The 25,689-nt window shown below is 35.0% G+C and overlaps 2 protein-coding genes across 37 annotated transcripts in view; one reads left to right on the top strand and one right to left on the bottom strand.

The window, feature by feature from the left end:
* Nucleotides 1–25,689, bottom strand: part of LOC144300565 (uncharacterized) — a 228,499-nt gene that overhangs the window by 153,824 nt on the left and 48,986 nt on the right. For 2 of the 33 annotated variants that reach the window (XR_013367272.1, XR_013367271.1), the window contains exon 4: nucleotides 21,074–21,198. The exons of 30 other annotated variants lie outside the window; for them this stretch is intronic. The gene's annotated coding sequence lies outside the window, so the exon portion shown is untranslated. Of the gene's footprint in view, nucleotides 1–18,801; nucleotides 18,846–21,073; nucleotides 21,199–25,689 lie in introns of all 33 variants that reach the window. One more of the 33 variants, XR_013367269.1, reaches the window with a different exon arrangement.
* The window catches only part of DNAJC5B (DnaJ heat shock protein family (Hsp40) member C5 beta), an 82,442-nt gene that overhangs the window by 21,968 nt on the left and 34,785 nt on the right, over nucleotides 1–25,689 (top strand). For all 4 annotated transcript variants that reach the window (XM_077876766.1, XM_077876763.1, XM_077876765.1 and 1 more), the window contains exon 3: nucleotides 2,397–2,524. In XM_077876766.1, the coding sequence (XP_077732892.1) occupies nucleotides 2,406–2,524 (119 nt within the window). In that variant the 5' untranslated portion in view covers nucleotides 2,397–2,405. The remainder of the gene's footprint in view (nucleotides 1–2,396; nucleotides 2,525–25,689) is intronic.

Genomic DNA, 25,689 nt, shown 5'->3' with positions numbered 1-25,689 from the left:
AAATTTTTCCTTCAATTGTGAATAATCAGCTGGGCTGTGGTTCTAAGATAGGGCTGACCTGTAGGACTGGAACACAGAGATGAATGACATACTCCAAGCCTTGAATTGCTTACTCCTTAGGGAAATTGTGGTGGATAGGCAAGAAGGGTAAGTTCGAGCAATTATGAAAGTAAGTGCCACAATTTACTGAATGGCTGCTAGTCAGTATGGATATTAGTTAGATTTTGTTTTCTGGCAGGCAAAATCAGATTTCTTCTCCTCTTGACCTTGTGAAAATCAGGAATTTGGGACTGAGGTCCTTCTGGCCTCTAGGGACACAACTATCACAGGAAGCTGATTGAGGAAGGGACCATGCAGCCATGCCATAAAATAAGCCCTTGTCCTTGGTGCCTTTAGGCAAGATTTTTGCCTGGGTCTGACTTCAGTACTCTTCAAACCTTTGCTCTTCTTCTCCCAAGAAGATAAAGGATCACAAAAATATTTTGGAATTCCTCACATTGTTGTTCTTCAATGAATTCCTTAGGACCACAAACACTCATGGTACCACTCTGGGGTCTCATAGACCTCTAAGGCCATCTGGACTCATCAGCCAACATCTAGGGGTTTTGCTCTATTGGTTTGGTCATTAGCCTGGTGAGAACAGAGTCAGGAGGTCATCTCCATTCGACCCCATCCACCACTGGGATGTGCCTATCCAGTTGAGCTGCTGCCACCACTGTCACCAGAGATTCCCTGTGTTGAACGTGAATGTTTCTGCAGCACCATCTCCCGAGTCCTGGTATATTCATTTATGCATTCTTCTAGCACTTGCTGTAGGAGGCCCAAAGCCAAGAAATGGACAATGATTTTCAAGGAACTTCTGGTCAGAGGAGCTTGCAATCTAAGTAATTTTTTTTTCCTCTAGTTTTGTTTTTGTGGTAAAATTTAACATTTACTCTTTGAACTGTTTTTAAGGGTACAATTCAGTGACATTAAGTACAATCAGTGTTTTCTAATTATCACCATTATTACTAAAACATTTTCATCATCCAAACAGAAACTCTGTGCCCGTTAAATAATAATTACCCATTCCCCATGACCCCCTAACCCCTGATAACCTCTATTCTACTTTTTGTCTTTATAAACTTATTTATTCAAGGCATCTTATATAAGAGAATTATACAATATTTGTCCTATTGTGACTAGTTTATTTCACTTAGCATAATGTTAAGGTTCATCTGTATTGTAGCATTTGTCAAAATTCTATTTCTTTTTATGACTGAATAATATTCCATTGTATGTACATACCACATTTTCATTCACCTGTTGATAGACATTTGGGTTGTTTCTACCTTTTGGCTGATACGAATAATGATGCTATGTACACTGGTATATGTTCTTGTTTTTTAATATATGAATACATTTAGTTCTTATAAACAGCTCCATGATTTTAGGCACATTTCTGTCTCTTGTTCACAGATAGGGAAGGTCATGCAAGGCTATTATTCTGGGAAAGTCTGATTACAGTACAGTTCCTGAATTACACACTGTGCTGCCTTTAACAAAAACAGTTATTTTTTTCATTGAACCCATTATGTTCTGGGTATATTATATGCATCATTTCTAAATTCTTAAGATATCCCTGTGATATGAACTTTATCCTTTTATTATAAATGAAGACCTGAAGGCTTAGAGAGATTGAGTGGAGGATGCAGGAATGCCCCTACATATGCTTGCTTATCTTTGTCTACCCTAGAGCCGGAGCATAGCAGGCAGATGGAGTCTAGGTCTTAGGAGAGCCCAATCCCTTCTGGATATACCATAGGGAAAGGATCTGTCTCAGGTACAAAACCCATGAGAACTGTGGGGGGCTTTGGAATCCTACTGCTGCAGGGAAGTTCTAACTTGGCTCTCCCAGATGATTTTTTCCCTTTGTACTTTAAAAAGTTGTTTTTTATTTCTTTTTAAAACTCTTGCTCTAACAAGGGCTAAGCCAATAGAATCAAAGTAAAATGGAAGATTATTTCCATTGCTAGCTAAATTTAGAAAACACACATAAAAGGAGCTGTGCAAATTCTGGCAAAAAAAAAAAAAAAAGAATCTATATACACCCACTTGTGAGGATTCATTTTCAACAATTCTGAATTAGCTGGGTATTTAGATAACATTTCACTTCTATTTAACCATGTGGACAAAGCCATATTCCATTTACATGACTGCAGGTAGCCTTTAACACCCTGACTTGAAGCTCTACTATTGGCTTTCCTAACACTTTTCTCCTCTCCTTTTGTGGCTGGCACAAAAATGTACTTCAGGTTGTCATTTTACAAAAGGTTAAAAATAAACTGTCTTTCCCTTTGAGAATGGGATCCAGTATGCATAACCTTCATGGTTATTTCCCCTCTTTGCTTTTGCAGCCTGAGAAAATGGCATGTAACATACCTAACCAAAGACAGCGGACTATGTCTACATCTGGAGAAGCTCTGTATGAAATTCTTGGTCTGCCTAAGGGAGCAACAAATGAAGAAATCAAGAAAACCTACAGGTACAGAGAAAGTTCAATGATGACATTTCTTGTACTACTAGTAATGGTTTTTTTACAATAGGCAAGTGCCCCTAAGTAAAGACATAAGCTTCTTGCCAAGACCAAGTAGTTGGGAGTTTTGAACCTCATGTTCCCTGTTCTACAACATAGGCATTAGAAATAGACAAGTATGGCACTGACTTCTATAAAGAATGCTCTCAGAATTTTGGGCCTTAGGAAAAGATGTGTTCTAGGCCTGCAGTGTCAGAGAAAGAGAGACAGAGATCATTGAGAATGACCAGGAATTTTAATTTAACTCAAATGATATAGCACCATAGAATCTGGTAGAGGGATTTTAAAAAGGAGAGAGGGTTGGAGAGGGTTGCCACTATTGCTAAATTATATGCTATTCCTTTCAAGTCTTCAATTTTTATTTTTCATGTCCTTGGTAGCTATTTTGGGGAAAATGTCAAATATGTTTTTCTTTAGAATTCCAAGGGATAAGAAAAAGCATTGAGTACAAAATAACTTACTTATTGTAGAAAATTTGGGAATTTCTCAAAATGAGGACAGTAACATTTATCCATAATTCTGTCTCCAGCAGCAATTATTGATATTTTGTTTTCTTCTAGTCTTTTTTTCTGTCTATCTTTTTAACAAGATTCTATCATGAATATATCTTGGTATTATTAAATATTGATTTTTAATGACTACAACTTATGGCTACTCTGTAATATAATCACTTTATGAGCTTTTTTAAAAAAAGTTTAAGTTCTTTTAATTTTCCTCTATATTTATCCTTGTACACAAATCATGATCCAAAGTACAAAGTATTTTATTATTTTCTTTTTAAAGATTATTTACTTATTTATTTAATCTAGAGCATGCAAGTAGGGATGGGGAGGAGCAGCCAAAGGAGAGGGAGAGAGAGAATCCCAAGCAGACTCCCTGCTAAGCATGGAGCCTCAAACAGGGCTCGATCTCATGACCCTGAGATCATGACCTGAGTCGGAATCAAAAGTTGGACACTCAACTGACTGAGCTACCCAAGCACCCCTCATCTTCTTATTGAGGAATAAAGCTGTACCTTTAGAGGAAAAATTAAATCAAAATGTAAATGAAACTTTCAGATTTTAGTTGGTTACTTCTTGATTTGACTTTGAATTCGGTTTTTAAAACTTACAGTATATATATATATTGACATATGGCAGTTTAGACTTAAATAGACAAATTTGTTAGCAATTTCTTTTATGGATTTTGTTTCATCTGTTATGTTTGAAAAGCCACTCTTGATTACAATATTATGAAAATATTAACCTATATCATCTTCTAGTACTTTTAAAACTTATTTTTATATTCAATCTTTGATCCATTTGGAATTTATTTTGACATAAGGAATGAAGGTACGATCCTAAATTTATTTTCTTCCCAAATCACTACCCCACAAATATTTATTGACTTCTCCATTTCTATATACTGATGGGAAATTATTTGGCTATGAATTGGAACCTTCACCATGTGGTAAATTGTGGGACCTGAAATGCCTTTGAGCATGTACTGAAGAATAAATGACAGAGTGAAAACTGATATTTGGATCCAAATAGTTCTGTGAAAATATGGTCAAAGAGTTTGATCAAAGTCACTATCAATCTTTTAGTTTATATTTCACTTAAGGTGCTGGGGACAAAAAGTCTTTGCTGCCTCATTGATCCCCAAAGATATTTGGGAGTATGCCTGGGAGCACCTCCTGTGGATAGATACCCTTAGCCAAAAGTCACTAAACTTGACTCTTAAGGCTTCAGGGTGAGACACTGGCTGGAGGTGTGAGTTTGGAATCAAAGTAATTGCACTGCAAGCTTACCACCTATAAAGATGCTCCCTAAAATGAGAACAAAGTGATATCTGACTACCTTGTAAGCTTTAAAACCCACTTTACTTTTACAAATGTGACTTTTAATTGCCTCAATTAATTTGTAAGCTAAAATTTCAGGTCATATCTTAATTAAGGAACTAATTATACTGAGCTGTTTGCAAGTTTAATAATTACAACCTAAAATCTTTTCATGTAATCAGTGTCTTGCTATTAATTTTGTTTTAATGTCATACAAATATCTTTTTTTTCAGCTGATTAGGGTGCTAGTATGCTGCCAAAAGCATCTACTTCTATCTAAATTACACATTTGTATTCTGCGAGTTATTAAAAATGTATGAGCAGGCTGAAAATCCACTGAGAACATTATTCTTATATTCAGAGATCTGGATCAAAGCAGTTACAATATAGTGAAATTACAAGTCAGTGAAATTTAATAAAATTACAAATTGTTGAATCCATACTCTGCTTGACCGATGTCACAATCCTTGGTTGTGTTCTTGAAAACAAGGCTGAGTTAGATTTCTTTCTTCCTTTACATTTTATTTTTATTTTTGAATAGGTAATATGTTCACCTGATTAAAATGAGAACATGCAAACACATATACAAAAAAAGTCTCCTTCCTCAGGGAAGGCAATTCTTTATGTACCCTTTAAAGGGATTTTAGGCCTATATAAGCTTATATAGAGAATTTCTGATCTGAGCAAAATAGCGTAGACTTGTTTCTCTCTGCTCCTTCCTTCCAAGCATGACTCAAAGCCTTGGAAATAACACAAGAGACAACTAAAGGAGAACTTTAAAAGTTATAAAGAGAAAGATGAATTAGTTAGCGATCAGAGGACCAAGGGAACAACACAGTGGCAAGGCATGTTATGATTCACACCATCCGAGGCAAACTAACCCTGGCCCAGCCTTTCCTGACAGCCAATCTAGCAAGAGAAGGCAGCCAGATAGCCTTATTCTTCCTCCAAATTAAGCAAGAGTCCTGCCAACAACTCTAGATAAGCCCAGAAGAAATAGCAAGGGGAACCAGCTGAATGTTCTCCTAACAGTAACCCACCAGAGAACTTTCCCATCAATAAGCACCCAGCCCAAAAAGTGCTTCTTGTCTCTGCAGGCTGGAGATTCCCTTCCTCCACTTAATGGCAGCAAGCCACTCAGCCTGGGAAGCTCCTTTCACTTCCTCAGCTAGTATCAACAGGTACCAGTGGGGCCCCAGAGGCAGGAGACAAAGAGGACAAACATAGCACCATCAAGGCTCTGAAAATTAGACTGTCATTGGAGCCACAGCCCACAAAAGCAGGCTATGACCAACATACTAAATCTATCTAAACAGAGTAAATGCCAATTAAAATTTAAAAACTTAAGTAGGGCCCAGAGTCTACTGATAACAGCCAAAATGTCTAGATATAATGAAAATAATTTATTATACAAAAAAATCAACAAACAGGAAAATTGCAACTTGAATGAGAAAAGATAATCCCGAGTCCCACATTGAGATGAATCAGATATTAAAATTATCTGACAAGTAACTATCATAAGAAAAATTCAACAAGCAATTACAAATTCTCTTGAAACAAGTGAAAAAAAAAAGAAAATTTCAGCAAAGAAATAGGAATTATAAAAAAAAAAGAACCAATGGGAATTAAAGGACTGAAAAAATAACAGAAATAATAAAAATAATTTGAAGAGCTCAATAGTAGAGTGCAGCTGACAGAAGACAGAATCAGTAAAGTCTAGGGGAGATTCATAGAATTTACCCAATCTGAACAAAAGAGAGAAAGTTAACTAAAAATGAACAAACAGAGCCTCAGGAACCTAAAAGATCCAAGATTTAGCACTGGTATCCTAGAAGAAGAGAAAGAGAGTAGGACTGAAAGAGTATTCAAAGAAATAGTGACTGGAAATTTCCCAAATATAACAAAACATAAATATTTACAGATCAGGTAAGTGAATTCCAAAAAAGATAAATCCACAGAAATCATGCCCATACACATCATAATTATACTTCTGAAAACTAAAGACAAAGAAAATATCTTTAAAGCAGTCAGAGAGAAACAACATATTATTTATAGGGGGATACCAACTCCAAAGACAACAGGTTTCTCATCTGAAACAACAGAAGCCCAGGTACCTGGGTGGCTCAATCAATTACGTGTCTGCTTTTGGCTCAGGTCATGATCCCAGGGTGCTGGGATCCAGCACAACAGGCTCCTTGCTCAGTGGGGAATCTGCTCCTCCCTTACTTTCTAACCGTCCCCCACTGCTTGTGCTCTTTCTCTTACTCTCTCTCTCTCTCAAATAGATAAAATCTTAAAATATATATATATATATATATATATATATATATATGAAACAACAGAGACCAGAAGAAGTGGCACACCATTTTCCAAGAAAGAAATCAAAGAAAAATACTGTCAACTGCAAATTCTATATCTGATGAAACTATGCCTAGGGAATTAAGGAGAAATAAAGACATTCTTACATAAAGGAAAACTAGAAGATTTTGTCACTTAGCCAGATTTACTCTTAAAGAATGGCTAAAGGACATGTTACAAAAGAAATAATGAAGGAATCTTGCATAATTAGGAAGGAAGAAAGAACAATGAAAATGCAGAAATATGGGTAAATACAATACGCTATCCTCATAAATTTTCTAAATTATAAATGACAATTGGCACAAAAATTATAACAGCATCTGATACTCAAGACAATGATATTTAAAAGTGGGGAGGACAAGAAAACCTAAATGAAAAGTTTTTGTACTTAGATTGGTAAAACACTGATATCAGAAGACTGTAATAAGCTATATATGCACACTCAACCACTAAGAAAACTATACAAAGTAATATACTCTAAAACACTACAATAAGGCTCTTCAGCCCTGAGAGATTTCTGGGAGGCTCTTGCCACTCGGGTTACAAGTATGCCCTGATGTGTCCAAACCCCCAGCCCTGAAGAGTAGACTATGATGGCTTAAAATGCATGCATCCTTATCACAGCCCTACAACAATTCTGATTCCGTGTTCTTCTTGGTAACTTAAGTGAAGTAAATATAGTTCACCATTTTACTGCTGCTCAGGAAGCACTTTAGGTCTATGAATAGAGCCTGCTTTTCTTGATATTGACCAGACATAAAAATCCTTCACTGCAAACCTAGTAGATTGTTGATCTATATACCTCATACTGCTGCCTAATTACAATGAAGACAGAAAGGCTAATCAGATTATGTAGCATATAGTATGTTTAGAGTCTCTTAGAAGAACAGGAGGGTATTATGCTGAATGAAGTAAGTCAATCGGAGAAGGACAAATATTATATGTTTCTCATTCATTCAGAGAATATAAAAAATAGTGAAAAGGATTAAAGGGGAAAGGAGAGAAAATGAGTGAGAAATATCAGAGAAGGTGACAGAACATGAGAGACTCCTAACTCTGGGAAACGAACAAGGGGTAGTGGAAGGGGAGGTGGGTGGGGGGTTGGGGTGACTGGGTGACGGGCACTGAGGGGGGCACTTGATGGGATGAGCACTGGGTGTTACGCTATATGTTAGCAAATCGGACTCCAATAAAAAATATACAAAAAAAAAAGAATCCTAATGGCTTTATAACAACAAGTCTAGTTCATTATTCAACAAATATTCATTAGTACTGTTTTAGGCACTGAGAAAACTGCATTGAACAAAGAGATGAAATCCTTACATCCCCAAAGCCTATATTCTGGGCTGGGGGAGTAGGCAGGCTTAATGATAAATCTATAAAATATACAATCTATTAGATGTTGGTAAGTGCTGTAGAGAAAAGCAAAGCAGGTAGGAGGTTGGAGAGCACTAGGAGAGGTATTAGAAGTTACATATTCTCTTTGAGGTATTCCATGTTGATTTTAACACTAAAATCCCTCAGCTGCAGTGAATTTTAAGTATAAAGTAGCAGTTACAAGTAAAGCATATGAAGTCAGAAAGACCTGGATTCAAACCTCTTTGCCTCATTTTCTTCAGAAGTACTGTCATCTCTAAAATGCAGATGACAGTACTGACCTCAGAGGGTTGTGAAGGATTAAAAGAGGTGATATGTGTAAAGTGTTTAATCAAGTTCTGGCACACAGTTATTGGTTACCACAAGTAATGCATAAGGCATCAGAGAAAGAGGCCTATAAAATGGCATTCTTCAAAGTTAGCTGGGCCATGGGTGCAGGAAGACTCTCCAAGAAATGTGTGTATGTGCGTGTATACAAGTCTGCACGTGTATGTGTGAGAAAGTATGTCATGTGTATGTACATGTGTATGACTGTGTCTGCAGATTCTGTGACATTTAAATTCTGTTGAATAAATTTAAAAGGGTGTTACAACTGCCTTATTTTAACATGCCAATGTCCATAATATGCTGAAAATTACAACCTTTGTATCTGTTTTATCTTACGAAAAATTTAGATACCAAGTTAAAAATGGTGAGGGGACAATTTCTCAAAGTTATTTTAAGGAGGATATAAGCAAAAAATCAGAATCTAATTGATAAAGAGAAAGAGAGGGGATCCCTGGGTGGCTCAGCAGTTTAGCGCCTGCCTTCAGCCCAGGGCATGATCCTGGAGTCCCTGCATGAAGCCTGCTTCTCCCTCTGCCTGTGTCTCTGTCTCTGTCTCTCTCTCTGTGTCTCTCATGAATTAAAAAAAAAAAAAAAATCTTAAAAAAAAGAGAGAAAGAGAGAGAGAGAAGAGAGAAGGAAACCTAAACATCATACCCAAAATGATTACAAGGAGCCATTTAGGTTGATATGGCCTAAATATGAGAAAAGGCCTGTGGGGGCCTTCCCTGAGGCCCATTATATGTTCCATGACTCGCTGTGCTATTCAGAGCATAAAATCCTTACAGGTTGTAATTTACTCTTCTTTTCTGCTTTTCCCACTCCATCAATTCCCTCAGGGCAAGCATTATGTTTTGTCTTCTATGGCACTTCCATTAGTCCTGGCTTATATTTACCAAATTCAATAATGAATTGGTCAACAAATAGATTTTGCCTGTGCCTGTCTCTCCATTACTTATATTCTCAGATTCTTCAGGATCATTTCTCAAATGTTTGGTCACCTAGCTGAACAAGGAGTCATTCACTGACCCCGTAAAGAGAGGGATAGCTCAGCAAGGAAAGACTATAGTTTCAAATTGGGACACAGTGCATTTTTTATGGCTGTGAGTCCTTCAGATAAAATGTAATTAGGGGATATGGAAGGGAAAACTCTGAGAAAATACAGCCAGTTATGTAACATAAAGAATGTGCATCTTGAGTATTCAAAATCTCATATGCAGCTTAAATGTTAGTTTTTATATTCACTGATATATACAGTTTTGAACTTAGATAGAAACAATATTAAGATGCCAAAAGGGAAGCCACCTGGTTTTCCTAGTGTTTTGGGTGCAAAAACCTAACAAAATGTTGGTCTACTTGCATTCTCATTTGAGAAATGAGATAAAGATCTAACCCTTTCTTAGCTCCTCAAAAAACCATAATATCAGAGTGAACTAGCTTTGTATATTAGCACCTGGGTTTCTGTGCCTCATGAATAAGCTTGTTGATGAGGTACCAAATATCGTGGTTCACAGGGCAGCAGGGACTTGATTTTTCTATTTCATTCAATTTCACATGGAACTTTCTGGAAATAATCCCCCTTTTCTGAAGAGATGAGCTGCTCAGAGTAGACCAACATGAGGCAAAATGCTATTTTCACAAGAAACAGGAAAGAGTGTCATTTCCATAGTGATCTGTGGCAACCCCAATCTGTGGTGCTTTTACCCATCTTTATTAGCAATTATAGGTCATAACAGAGGCTGCTTATGAATAAAGTGTAAATGTCAGGGGAATGCATAGCTAATAGAAGAATTGTAAATATTTACAAGGCAAAGTGATGATTCAAGCTCACAAGATAAATTGAAATTAATATCTATCAGTACTAATTTGTTTCCTGAATTCTAAAACCTTCCACTAAAAAGAAGAGTATATGAGGCTATGTCAGAGTTATCTTTCAGGTCACCAGCATAACCTCCTTTGTCCCATGGCAAATCTACTTGGTCCTCTTAGTTCCTCACACAACGTCATTTGTTCCTGGGCACTAGAATCATCAATGACTTTTTTCCCACTCACTCATTCACTCAATGCCTATTTAGTATTGGATACTTATTTATGTAGACTGTGAGAAATTAATATACATAACTATCTATGTATCTATGTCTATCTATCTATCTATATATGTAATATGTGCTACTTTAAAGAGCTCAGATTTAGTAAGGTTGAAAGATACATACAGAAAGACAAGACAAAATAAAGGAGACTGTGGTGAGTGGACTAGATCAACTTCAGCATAGAATTCATATTAATCATTTAAATGAAAGAGAATGAGTGCTTCATTCCATCACTTATTCCTGTCTTAAGCACTATGCTAGCTTCTATAGAGAAGTCAGTTCTGACATATTCCTGGGAATTCAGAAGCTATTCACCTTCCTACAGCTGCACACACACTCAAGAAAGGACTGAGAAAGCCCTAAGTTCTCACTTCTGGCTGACCTTGTAGATCTGTGCAAACAGGAATTAAAAGCTAAGGCAGAGTTGCAAACTGGCCCAGCATTGAAGATGTGTCCTAAAACACATACAAACCTCACCTGTGAACACTAGGAGATTTTTGGTTCTATGTGTACAAGAAAACCTGTCTAATCCTTAGCTGTTAAACTAATGGAAAACAGAGACTTCAGTGGCCACACATGATTAAGAATACAGATGTTACAGGGACACCTGGTCTGCTCAGTAGTTGAGTGTCTGCCTTCATATCAGGGCGTGATCTTGAGGTCCTGGATTGAGTCCCGCATCAGGCTCCCTGCAGGGAGCCTGCTTTCCCTATGCCTATGTCTCTGCCTCTTTCTGTGTCTCTCATGAATAAATAAATAAAATCTTAAAAAAAAGAATAAAGATGTTACAAAATTAGGTCAGAAAAGTCACTAAATAAACAATCACAACAAGTAACAATTAAAAATCATAGGGAAAAGGGAGAATCTAATTTGTAGAGCTGCCAATTAAAATATTCAAAATTTCCAGTTTTTAAAAAATATGAGACATGCAAAGAAACATGAAAGTAAAGTCCATATTGGGGGGAGGGGGAACCTATAGAAACTGTCCTTGAGAATGCTCCGCATTTGGATATGTTAGACAAAGACTTTAAATAAGCTAAATATGTATAAAGGCTAAAGGAAATCATGTCTAAAGAACTGAAGGAAAGGTTGAGAAAGATGTCTCACCAAATACAGAATATCAATTAAAACTGAATTTATATAAAGGAACTAAAATAGAAATTTTGGAGTTGAAAAGTATAGTAACTGAAAATGAAAGATTTACTGGAGGGGTTCAATAGGCATTTTGAACATGCAGAATAAAAGATCAGTGAAGTTAGAGATAGGTCAATTAATAGTAAGCAGTCTGAGTAACAGAAAGATAAAACAATGAAGAAAAAAAATTTTTTTAATTAAAGATTTTATTTAATTATTCATGAGAGACACACACACACAGAGGAGGAGACACAGGCAGAGGGAGAAGCAGGCTCCATGCAGGAAGCCTGATGTGGGACTTGATCTTAGGACTATAGGATCATGCCCTGAGCCAAAGGCAGATGCTCAACCACTGAGCCACCCAGGCATCCCAGAATGAAGAAAAATGAACAGAGCTTAAGAGACCTGAGTATACCATCATATATAGATATATATATCTTCATATATACAGATAAATATATCAGGAATCTTTATATATACATATATATATATAAAACATATATATATATAGATATAGATATCAGGAATCCCAGAGAGTAGAAAGAAAGAGAAGAAATATTTGATGAAATAATGCCTGAAAATTTCACAATTTAATGAAAAATATTAATTTATACATCTAAGAAGTTCCATAAACTCCAAATAGAATAAACTCAAGAAAATCTTCACTGAGATACATCATAATCAATTGTTCAAAGCCAAAGAGTATATTGAAAGTAGCAAGAGAGAAGTGACTCATCATATATAAGGTAACCTCAATAAGATCAACAGCTGATTTCTTACGAGAAACCATGAGGCCAGAAGACAATAGGATGCTATAGTTAAAGAATTGAACGAAAAATATGTCAACCAAAAATTCTATATGTAGCAAAATTATCCATCTAAAATGAAAGCAAGGCCAAGATATTTTCTAGATAAATAAATAACTGAGTCATTGGAAGACCTTTCCTATAAGAAATGCCAAAAGGAATCCTTCAGGGTAAAATGAAAATACACTAGGCCATAACTTGAATCCATATGAAAAATTAGAGAACACTAAAAGAAGTAATTTCATAGGTAAATATATTTGTAAATCCTCTTTTTTCCCATATGATTTAAAAGACAACTGCATATATCTATGTTCAATGACACACAATTCATAAGGATGTAATTTGCAACAATAACAGCATTAAATGGGGAGGTAGAACTATACAGAAGTTTTTGTATACTTTTGACAGTATATTAATGTGAACTAGATATTTAAAAAATTAAGATGTTAATTGTAATCCCCAGGATAACCACATACACACAAAAAGTCTTAAAAATATATAAAAGAAATACAGGAATTATAATACAAAAGAAGCTAGTAACAGGAGAATTGAACAAAAGAGATATAAGAATACACATAGAGGGTGCCTGGGTGGCTCAGTTGGTTAAGCATTCAGCTCTTGATTTCAGCTCAGGTCTTAATCTCAGTTGTGAGTTAAAGCCTTGCACTGGGATCCATGCTGGGAATAGAGACTACTTGAAAAAAAAAATACAAATAGAAAAATGGCAAAAGTCCTTCATTAAAAAAAAGTCCTTCATTAACAGGAATTACTTTAAATATAAGTGGATTTTATAGACAGAGATTGGCAAGTGGATTTTAAAAAAATGATCCAGCTTTTGCTGCCTCTAAAAACACTCCCCTTAGATTCAAAGACAAATAAGATAAAACTGAAAGTATGGAAAAATATATTATATGGAAGTAGTAATCCAAAGAGAGCTGGAGTGACTATACTAGTATCAGACAAAATAAACTTTAAGATAAAGTTATCAGAAACAAAGAAGGACAATTATTTTTTTCAAAAGTCAATCTTTCAGGCATATATAGCAATTCAAAACATATATGTGCCTGAAACAGAGCTCCAAAATACATGCAGAAAAAAACTGATGGAATTGAAGGAAGAGTAGTAATTACAGTAGTAATTAGAGACTTGAATACCTCTTTCAATAGTGAACAGAACAGCTAGACAGAAGAACAGCAAGAAAACAGAAGACTGTACAATACCATAAACCAACTAGAATTACTGGACTTCTGTAGAACACTCTACCCAACAACACAAGTGCATATGGAACATTCTCCATTTAAACCATGTTTGGCCACAAAACAAGTACCAATAAATTCAAATTCAGAAATATTTAGATAAAGCAAAAGCAAAGTGTGTTCTCTGGCTACAATGGAATGAAATTTGAAATCAATAACAGAAGGAAATTTGGAAAGTTAAGAAACATGTAGAAATTAAACAATAAACTCCTAAATAACTAATGTCTAGGAGAAATCACAAGGGAAATTGGAAAATACACAAACCATACCAAAACTTGTGGGATGCAGTGAATGTAATTCTTAAGTGTTTTTTTTTGTTTGTTTTCTTTTATTTATTTATGATAGTCACACAGAGAGAGAGCGAGAGAGAGAGAGAGGCAGAGACAGAAGCAGGCTCCATGCACCAATAGCCTGATGTGGGATTCGATCCCGGGCCAAAGGCAGGCGCTAAACCGCTGCGCCACCCAGGGATCCCCAGTGAATGTAATTCTTAGAATGGTAAATAACTACATTAAAGAGGAATAAAGATCTCAAATAACCTAAACTTCCACTTTAAGAAACTAGCAAAAGAATCACAAACTAGACCAAAAGCACAAAGGGAAAAAGAATAGTGAAGACTAGAGTGAAAATAAATGAAATAGAGAATAGAAGAATGAGCAAATCCTCAAAACCAAAAGCTGGAGATTTGAAAACACAAAAAAGATTGACAAATTTTTACCTAAACTGACCAAGAAAAAGATAAAACTTAAATTACTAAAATAAGGAATAAAAGCAGAGGGACATTACAATTGATCTTACAAGAAAAAAATCACAAAATAATACTGTGAACAATTGCTTACCAATAAAATTAACCTATATAAAATGAACAAATTCTTAGAAACACACAAACTAACAAATTCACAAACTAACAAATTCAAAAGAAATAAAAAATCTAAGTGGATCTATAAAATGTGGAGCTCAAGTCCATATTTAAAAAAAATCACAAAATAATACTGTGAACAATTGCTTACCAATAAAATTAACCTATATAAAATGAACAAATTCTTAGAAACACACAAACTAACAAATTCACAAACTAACAAATTCAAAAAGAAATAAAAAATCTAAGTGGATCTATAAAATGTGGAGCTCAAGTCCATATTTAAAAAAAATCCAACAATGAAGAGTTCCAATTTAGGTAGCTTCACTGGTGAATTAATTCTACCAAGGAGAAGGAGAAGGAGGAAAAATAACAGTAATCCTTTTTCAAGTTCTTCCAAAAAAGTAGGAGTGCAGACACAAACTATCTTCTTCTGTAAGGCCAGGGTTACCCTAATATTAAAGACATCACCAGAAAACTAAAGGACAATAAATCTTATGAATATAGATGTAAAAATCCTCAACAAGATACTAGCAAACTGAATAGAACAACATATTAAAAAGATGATACACCATGACAAGTATCATTTATTCTAGGAATACAAAATTGGGTCAATATACGTAAGTCAATGTATTTTCCATATTAATATAATAGAGAATGGGGCACCTTGGGGGCTCAGTTGGCTACGCATCAGACTCTTGATTTCAGCCCAGGTCTTGATTTCAGGGTCCTGGGATTCAGCCTGGAGTCTGGCTACATGATCATCAGGGAGTCTACTGGACATTCTCTCTCTCTTCCTCTCTCTCTGCCCCACCCCCTGCTCATTCTATATCTCCTTAAATTAAATAAATTTTAAAAAAAGAATAGAGAAGAAAACAGCACATTCATCTTGATAGATACAGAAAAGGCATTTGACAAAACCCAATACCTTTTCATGACAAAAATACCCAACAAATTAACAATAGAAGGGCATCTATAAACTTAATAAAGGGCATCTATAAAAAATCCATAGCTATCATCATATTTAAGAGTTAAAGACTGAAAAATTTCTTCCTAAGATCTGTAACAAAATAGAAATGTCTTTTCTCACTACTTCCTTCAGCGGTGTAGTAGAATTTATATTAAGGCTATTCAGCAAGAATAAGAAATAAAAAGGAATCTAGATAGAAAAGAAAGAAAACTATATTCACAGATGACATGATCTTATATATAGAAAAACATACTGAATACCTACCATTGTGCACATCCACATACAATTAGAGCTAACAAATGAGTTCAGTAAAGTTTCAGGACATAAGTTCAATATACAAAAATCTACACTAACACAATTCGAAGATAAACTTAGAAAAAGAATTCCACTCACAATAATATCTAAAACAACAAAATACTTAGGAAAAAATTTAACTAAGGGAGTAAAAGACTTAGACAGAAAACTACAAAACATTGTTGAAAGAAATTAAAGGCCTAAATAAATGGAAAGGCATCCCATGTTCAGAGATTGTAAGACTAAATATTAAGATGAATCTACATATTTGATACAATTTTATCAAAATTCCAACTACCTTTTTAGCAAGATTGGGTAAACTGATCCTAAAATTCATATGGAAATGAAATACAAAGAACTCAGAATAACAAAATAGAATCTTGAAAAAGATGGATAAAGTTGCAGGACTCAACACTTCTTGATTTCAAAACTTATAAAACTGCACTAATCAAAACAGTGTGTATTGGCATAAAGACAGATATATAAATCAGCAGAACAGAATTAATAGTTCAGAAATTAACCCATACATCTATAGTCAAGAGAATCTCAATAAGGATGCCAAAACCATTTAATGAGAGAAAAAAAAAATCTTTTCAACAAATAGTACTGGGACAACCGGATGGATATTCACATGCAAAAGAATGAATTTGGTCTTCTACCTCACACCTTATACAAAATTTACTCAAACTGCATCACAGACCTAAAACTACAAAAATTAGAAAACATAGGTACAAATCTTTAAGACCTTGGATTGAGCAACTATTTTTTAAATACGATATAAAAGAAAAATAGATAAATTGGACTTCATCAAAATTAAAAACTGTTGTACACCAACAACACTATCAGGAAAATAGAAAGACAACTTATAGAACTGTAGAAAATATTCAAATCTGACATCTAATAAGTGTATAATACCCAGAATATATAAATAATACTTACAACTTAACAATAAAAATATAACTAAATTTAAAAATGGGCAAAGGGTTTGAATAGACATTTTCCAAAGGAGATAGACAAATGGCTAATAATCGCTTGATACAAATTGACTATACTCATCAGGAAAATGCATATCAAAACCCCAATTAGACACTGTTTCACTTTTAGCAGGTTAGCTACCATTAAGAAAATGTTGGGAAGGATACAGAGAAATTGGACCCCTCGTACATTTCTGGTAGGAATGTAAAATGCTACATCTACTGTGAAAAATAATCTACAATTTCTCAAAAAGTTAGAGTTATCATGTGACCCAACAATTGTGTGTCTAAGTATATTTCCAAGAGAACTGAAAACATATTCACACAAAACTTTGTACATGAATAGCTTTATTTATAATAGCAAAAGTGAAAACAATCCAAATATCCATTAACTGATAGATGAATAAACAAAACGTGGCACATATACATAATAGAATATTATTCAGTCACATGACGAAATGAAGTACTGACACTTGTTATGAAATGGATGAACTGTGGAAACATATTAAATAAAAGAAACCACATATAAAAAGCCACATATTGTATGATTCATATGAAATATCCATAGAGCAAGTCCATAGAGATAGATTATTGACTGCTAGGGAATAGGGATATGAAGGAATTAGGAGGCATAGAGTTTCTCCTTAGGGTGATGAAAATAATCTGGAATTAGATTGTGATGTTCCCACACCATTGTGAATGTACTAATGTACTAAAATCACTGATTATACTTTTTAAAGTGGTCAGAATACTTAAAATTTTCATGATGTAGTTGTTTGTGTTATGTGAATTTTATCTCAATTTTAAAAATTTGGTAGTTTCTTGGATGAATGTTTGTTTCTGATCATGATTTTAAGACAAATTAAGTGTATTTCCTTGATTAGAATATTTATTCAATGTAAAAAGCCATCCATGGGGCATCTAGGTAGCTCAGTTGGTTAGTGTCCGACTTCAACTCAGGTTATGATCTCAGGGCCCTGCCTGCAGCTCCAAGCTCCACAGGGAGTCTGCTTGTGCCTCTCCCTCTGCCTCTCCTCCTCCTCTTCCCCCTGCTTATGCTTTATCTCGCAAATAAATAAATAAAATCTTTTTTTTAAAGCCATGCATATAACAATGCTGTTCAATGAGCATCATTTATCTTTTTATTCCTGAGTAAGGCACACAACTCAAAGAATTGTCAATTGTCAGCCAGAATAAGAATTAGCATTCCATAGCATGGAAAACTATAAGATGTCTAATGATAGGCCTAAATAGATACTCTTATTAACTCTGTTTGGGATGAGGAAACAATGGAATCTTATTGGAGGTTTTGCTGGTTTAGTTCAGATAATTCCAGGAATTAGAAAATATGAAATCTTCCCTGAAGAAAAAGACATGATTTTTCTCCCTCTTCAGCATATCTTGAAAGGAAACTGAGGGTATTATAGTAACATGATGCTAAGTCATTTTTCTAATTCATTTATTTACTCATTTATTATATAAATATTTTATAAGTACTTACTTTGTGACAGGCTTATGCTAAGCTTAGAGCCACAAAAGAATAAAACTATATGCCTTCATATAGGAAGGTATAAAACAGATAATACAGTACAATCAAGATAGAAAAATAGAAGAAAATGCAATGAAAAGAGACAAGAGGTTCAGGGTAGGACTTACCATAGGAGTTAATGCTTTGAGTTGACAATTCAAGCATGAGTAATGATGAATAGCTGGGACATAAAAGTATAGAAGTTGGGGAAAGAATGTAAGGTTAGCAAGGATAGGCATGCAAGGCAGAGATGACAGACTAAGCAAAGATGGAGAACAAAAGCAATAGAGTATGTTTGAAAAACTACTGGTAATGTGGCCATGTCAGTGCATAATATACAAGCTGTGTGTGGAGGACACGAGACAAAAGGTAACCCAGGATATGATTGTGGGAGTTTTATAACCATGTGGAAAAGCATAGAACAGCATAGGACTTACATAGGGCGGCAGGTCAATGCGTTTAAATAACATGCCATTAGACTCTACAAGAGAAAATAAGTCTTATGAACTCTCAATATTATGTTAAAATAGGGATCCCTGGGTGGCGCAGCGGTTTGGCGCCTGCCTTTGGCCCAGGGCGCGATCCTGGAGACCCGGGATCGAATCCCACATCGGGCCCCCGGTGCATGGAGCCTGCTTCTGTCTCTGCCTCTCTCTCTCTCTCTCTGTGACTATCATGAATAAATAAATAAAAATTAAAAAAAATATATATTATGTTAAAATAACTTTATGTTACAAATCCAAATTTGAAGATAAACTGAGTGCAAACATAAACCAGATTTAACAAAATCTTATGATCACCTCAATAGATGCAGAAAAAGCATTTGACAAAATTAATCCATTTATGATTAAAACTCTCAACAAAATAGGCGTAGAGGGGATGTACTACAACATAATGAAGACCACATAAGACAAGCCCAGAGGTAACATGATACTTAATGGTGAAAAGTTAAAAGCTTTTCCTCTAAGATCAGGAATAAGACAAGGATGCCCACTCTCACCACTTTTAACTCAATATTGTATTGAAGGTCCTAGCCAGGGCAATTTAGGGGTGGGGGTGGGGAAAGCATCCAATTGGAAAGGAAGAAATTAAAAAAAATTACCACTTGCAGATGACATATTACATAGGAAAAACCCTACAGACTCCACCAAAAGACTGTTAGAACTAATAAACAAATTCAGTAAGTTGCAAGAAACAAAATCAATATAGAAAAATTAATCATTCTCCTACACACTAATAAACAAATAGTAAGAGAAAAATAAGAAAATAATTCTATTTACAACTTCATCAAAAAGATGAAAATACATAGGAATAAATTGAACCAATGAGGTGAAAGACCTATACACTGAAAATTGTAAGACACCAATGAAAGAAATTAAAGAAGATAGAAGTAAATGGAAAGATATTCCATGCTTTTATAGATTGGAAGATTTAATACTACTAAAATGTCCATACTATCCAACACAATCTACAGATTCAATGCAATACTTGTCAAAATTCTAATAACGTTTTTCACATAAATAGAACAAAGCATCCTCAGATTTGTAACAGAACCACAAGAGACACAGAATAGCCAGAGCAATCCTGACAAAGAACAAAGCTGGACATCCATGCTTCCTGATTTCAAATCATATTACAAAGCTACAGTAATTAAAACAGTATAGTAGTGGCATAAATACACAGATTAATGGGACACAATGGAGAGCTCAGAAATAAAACCAGGCAGGGGTACCTGATGGTTCAGTCAGTTAAGTGTCCAACTCTTGATTTTGGCTCAGGTCATGATATCAGGGTTGTGAGATTGGCTCCATGTCAGGCTCTGTGCTGGGAGTGCAGCCTGCTTGAGATTCTCTCTCTCCATCTCTCTCTGCTGCCCACCCCTATCATTCATGCCCCCTCTCTAAAATCAATCAATCAATCAATTGAACCAGGCATATATGGCTAACTTGTAACTTATGACAAAAGAAGCAAGAATGGAGAAAGGACAGTCCCTTCAATAAATGCTAAATTGTGCTGGGGAAACAACACAGCCACATGCAAAATATTGAAACTTGACCACTATCTTATACCATACACAAAAATTACCTCAAAATGGATTAAAGATTTGAATGTAAGACTTAAAATCATAAAATGCCTAGAAGAAAACTTAGGTGGTAAACCTCTTGGACATGGATCTTGGTGATGCTTTCTAAATTTGTCAACAAAAGCAAAGGCAACTAGAGCAAAAATAAACAAGTGGCATTATATATCTAACTAAAAAGTTTTGTATAGCAAAGGAAATCATCAACAAAATGAAAAGGCAACTTACCTAATGAGAGAAAATATTTGCAAATATCCACTAAGGGATTAGTATCCAAAATATCTAAATTAAACATAAAATTCAATAGCAAAAAAAAAATCTAATTTAAAATTGGGCAGAGGACTTGATTAGACAATTTTCCAAAGATGACATATAGATGGCCAAACAGGTATAGGAAAAGACGCTCATCACTCATCATGGAGAAAATGCAAATCAAAACCATAGTGGTACACTAATAACAAAGTAACAGAAAGAGAAATTAAGAAAAAAATCCCATTTAAAATTGTATCAAAAAGCACCCAAAAATCTAGGAATAAACCTAACCAAAGGAGATGAAAGACATGTACTTTGAAAATGATAAAACACTGATGAAAAAAATTAAAAGTAACCAAACAAATGGAAGGATATACCATGTTCATGGGGGCACCTGGGTGGCTCAATTAGTAGTGTCCAACTCTTGATTTCAGCTCGGTCTTGATCTCAGGATCATGAGATCAAGCCCCATTTTATGCTCTGGGCTGGGTGTGGAGCCTACCTAAAAACAAAACAAAACAAAAACAAACAACTATATACCATGTTCATGGATTGGAGGAATTAATATTAAAATGTCCATACCACCCAAAGCAATCTACAGATTGAGTACAATTCCTATCAAAATACTAGCAGACTTTTCTACAGAACCAGAACAAATAATACTAAACTTTGTATGAACTACAGAAGACCCTCAAATAGCCAAAGTAATCTCGAGAAAGAAGAATAGAGCTAGAGATATCATAATCCCAGATTTCAAGATATACCACAAAGCTGTAGTAATCAAAATAGAAGTTTTTGCATAGGGAAGGAAACTATCAACAGAATGAAAGGGTAACCTATGGAATGGGAGAAAATACTCCCAAATGACATAGTAGATAGGGGTTAATATCCCAAATATATAAATATTTATATAACACAATACCAAAAGACAATCCAATTTAAAAATAGGCAGAGGACCTGAATAGACATTTTTCCAAAGAAGACATACAAATGGCTAACAGATACATGTAAAGGTACTCAGCATCACTATTAATCAGGGAAATGTAAATCAAAACTACAATGAGATATCACCTAACACCTGTCAGAATGGCTAGAACACAAAAGACAATAAATAGCAAGTATTGGTGAGGTTGTGGAAGAAAGAAAACACTTGCACACTATCGGTGGGAATGTAAACTTGTACAACTAGTGTAGAAAACAGTATGGAGGTTCCTCAAGAAATTAAAAGTGGAAATACCCAATATGATCCAGCAATTCCACTACTGGGTATTTATTCAAAGCAAATGAAAAAATAATTTGAAAAGATATGCACCATTGTTTATTATAGTTATTTACAACAGGCAAGATATGGAAGCAACCAAAGTGTTTGTCAATAGATTAATGGATAAAGAAGATGTGGTGTATATGTATATATATATATATATTATAGTATATACACAAGTATATATAATACATATATATATATATATATATATAATGGAATATTACTCAGCCATAAGAAAGAATGAGATCTTGTCATTTGCAACAACATGGATGGACCTAGAGGGTATTACGCTTAGTGAAATAAGGATAAAGAAGATGTGGTGTATATGTATATATATATTATAGTATATACACAAGTATATATAATACATATATATATATATATACATATATATATAATGGAATATTACTCAGCCATAAGAAAGAATGAGATCTTGTCATTTGCAACAACATGGATGGACCTAGAGGGTATTATACTTAGTGAAATAAGGTACAGAAAGATAAATACTGTGATTTCACTTATATGTGGAATCTAAAAAACAAGACCAAACAAAAAAACCAAAAGCAGAAACAGATTCATAAATACAGAAAACAGATTATGATTACTGGTGGTTAGAGAGGCAGAATGGGCAAAATGGGTGAAAAGGAAAGTACAGGCATCCAGGTATGGAATGAATAAATCATAGAGATTAAAGGTATACTGTAGGGAAGTAGTCCACGGTATTGTAAATAGCATTGTATAAGAGGTGATAGCTCACTTGTGGTGAGCATAGTGTAACATATCAAGTTGTCAAATCATTATGTTGTACATCTGAAACTAATATAATATTGTGTCAAATACACCTCAATAAAATACTTTTAAACCACAATGAGATATCACTTCATGCCTGTCATAATGGCTAGTATCAAAAAGACAAAAGTGTTGGTGATGATGTGGAGAAAAGGGAACCCTTATGTACTGTTGGTGGGAATGTAAATTACTGCAGTCATTATGGAATACATTATAGAGGGTCCTCAAAAAATAAAAAATATGCATCGGCCTTTGGCTCAGGTCATGATCTCAGGGACTCTTATCCTCTAGGCTCCCTGCTCAGCAAGGAGTTTGCTTCTCCCTCTCCCTCTGCCCCTATGCCCCCCCACCAACTTGTGCCGTTTCTCTCTCAAATAAATAAATTAAATCTTAAATAAATAAATAATAAAACTACTATAACTACTATACAATCCAGAAACTCCACTTCTGGGTATTTATCTGAAGGAAATGAAAAAACCATCTGGAAAAGATATGTGTACCTCTGTGTTCATTGCATTATTTGCAACAGCCAAGACATGTAAACAAACTAAGTTTCTGTAGATGGATGAAAGGATAAAGAAAATGTGGCATATGGAATTTTACTGAGCCATAAAAAAAAAAAAAAAGAAATCCTATCATGTACAACAATATGGATGAAACTTGAGGGCATTATCCTAAGTGAAATAAGTCACATAAAGAAAGACAACTTATGGTCTCACTTATATGGGGAATATAAAGAAAGAAAGAAAGAAAAGAAAGAAAGAAAGAAAGAAAGAAAGAAAGAAAGAAAGAAAGAAAGAAAGAAAGAAAGAAAGAAAGAAAAACTCATAGATACAGAGAACAGATTGGTAAATTACTGGTGAAGGGTGGGGGTGAAATGGATGAAGGGGAGTCAAAAGGTACAAAATTCCAGTTATAAAATAAATAACTCCTGTGTAAAAAATATAAAACCAAAGGAGCAGTCTATACATGTTTTAATAAAGATCAAATTGCCATAACATGATGATATGTGTATACAATGCTTTGCCATAAATATTGCACAATACGTTAAACTACCTTTGGGGAAAAAAGAATAAAAAAATTAACTAATAGTATTCCAAAAAAGTTAAGAAAGTGTTAAATAGCTTTGAAGCTGGAGATTCAGTAGCATATTTTAAAAAATAAACAAAACAAAACAAAAACAAAGTTCTATCTAAAGTAGTCAAATTCCTAGAAACGAAATTAGAATTGTGGTTTCCAGGAGTTGGTAGAGGGGGAGGAAGAAATGGGAAGTTGTTCAACAGACACAGAGTTTCAGCCTCAGCTTTACAAGGTAAAATAATTCTAGAAAGGGCAGCCTGGGTGGCTCAGTGGTTTAGTGCTGCCTTCAGCCCAGGATGTGATCCTGGAGACCCGGGATTGAATCTCATGTCAGGCTCCCTGCGTGGAGCCTACTTCTCCCTCTGCCTGTGTTTCTGTCCCTCTCTCTCTCTCTCTCTCTGTGTCTCTCATAAATAAATAAATTTTTAAAATCTAAAAGAAAAGTTCTAGAGATCTTACACAAGTATGTGAATATAGCTAATGCTACTGATCTGTACATTTAAAAATGATCAAGATAGTAATTTTATGTTATAGGTTTGTTTTTTTTTACAACAATTAAGAAGGAAGGGAAAGGAAAGGGGGAGGGAGGGAAGGAAGGAGGGAGGAGAAAGAAAGAAAATAATCAAGTGTTAAATAGAATAATAGTAAAACTTCAAAACCAGACTTCAGTGCACAGCCAAATCAACTGTGGAGCTTTTGCAAGCATACAGATGTCCCAGACCTACAGAATTAGAACCTCTAATAGTAGAGCCTGACACATGAGTTTTTAAAAACAACATCCCATTCACAAATGATTCTGAGCATCAGATGTTGAAAACTACTAATTTAACTGGTGGTCACAGGATTGTCTACTCTGTTCCTGGTCTTTTTTATGATGTGGTCCTCCTTTGGTTTATAGAGAGTGAATAAAATCCTGCATCTGACATGCACACTTTACTCTCAAGTTCCCACTCCTGGCTTCCCAGTTCTTTGTCCTATCTTTAATCGGTTTTTGAGTACTTGTTTGCTTTTGATGCATTAGTGCCTTTGGATATGACATACTCCTTCTGCCAACCTTGGACCCAAGGACCCACATATGTCTGCACTGCCTTGCCTAGTCTCCCAGCCAGGACAGAGCAAAAATCAGGAAGACATCCTGAAAACCAAGGGAAAAGAAGGCATGGTCAACAAAACTTGTAGAAAGGTCAAATAGAATGAGGGCTGAGAATAGGCCATTGATTTTTTTTCAGTTAGGCTGATGAAATGGAGAGCAAGTAGAAAACTAGAAATCAGATTACTGTGGGTTGAAGAGTGAATGGACACTGAAAATGTGGCATATATACAATTGAATTTTATTGAGCCATAAAAAGGAAGGAAATCCTATCATGTAGAACAATATGGATGAAACTTGAAGGCAATATCCTATGTGAAATAAGATAAAGGACAGTAGTTTGAAGGACAGGTGAAGACATAAATATAGTTTTTCTTTAAAAAAAATGGTGAGACACATTTGCTTGCTGAAGACAAAGAGGCATTATTGAAGATACTGGAGTTGGGAGGAGGGATTGGTGACTGATAGACCAGGATTTGGGTGGATGCACAGGTAGGTCCTAGAAAACACTGGCAAGGTTAATCTTAAAGAGAAGAGGTTCTTCTTTCCTCCAAATAAAAGGAGGGAAAGATGGCACAATCACACAGTATTATTTCCTTCTAATGAACTTTTTACCCCTTTTGAAGTAGGAAAGGAGGTTTCTTGTTGAGATGGGTAAGGGAATGAGGAAGAGGAATCAAAGAGAAGTTAAAAAAGCTGGAATAATTGCTACAGGAGACTTGAGAGGGAACTTATTGAGGCGAAGCAAAAGGATTGGCAAAAAGCATAGA

This window comes from Canis aureus, chromosome 28 (genome assembly GCF_053574225.1).
Source record: "Canis aureus isolate CA01 chromosome 28, VMU_Caureus_v.1.0, whole genome shotgun sequence".
Taxonomy (NCBI): Eukaryota; Metazoa; Chordata; class Mammalia; order Carnivora; family Canidae; genus Canis; species Canis aureus.
The sequence above is the reverse complement of the archived record's forward strand: the minus strand, read 5'-3'. Positions and strand labels throughout refer to the sequence as shown.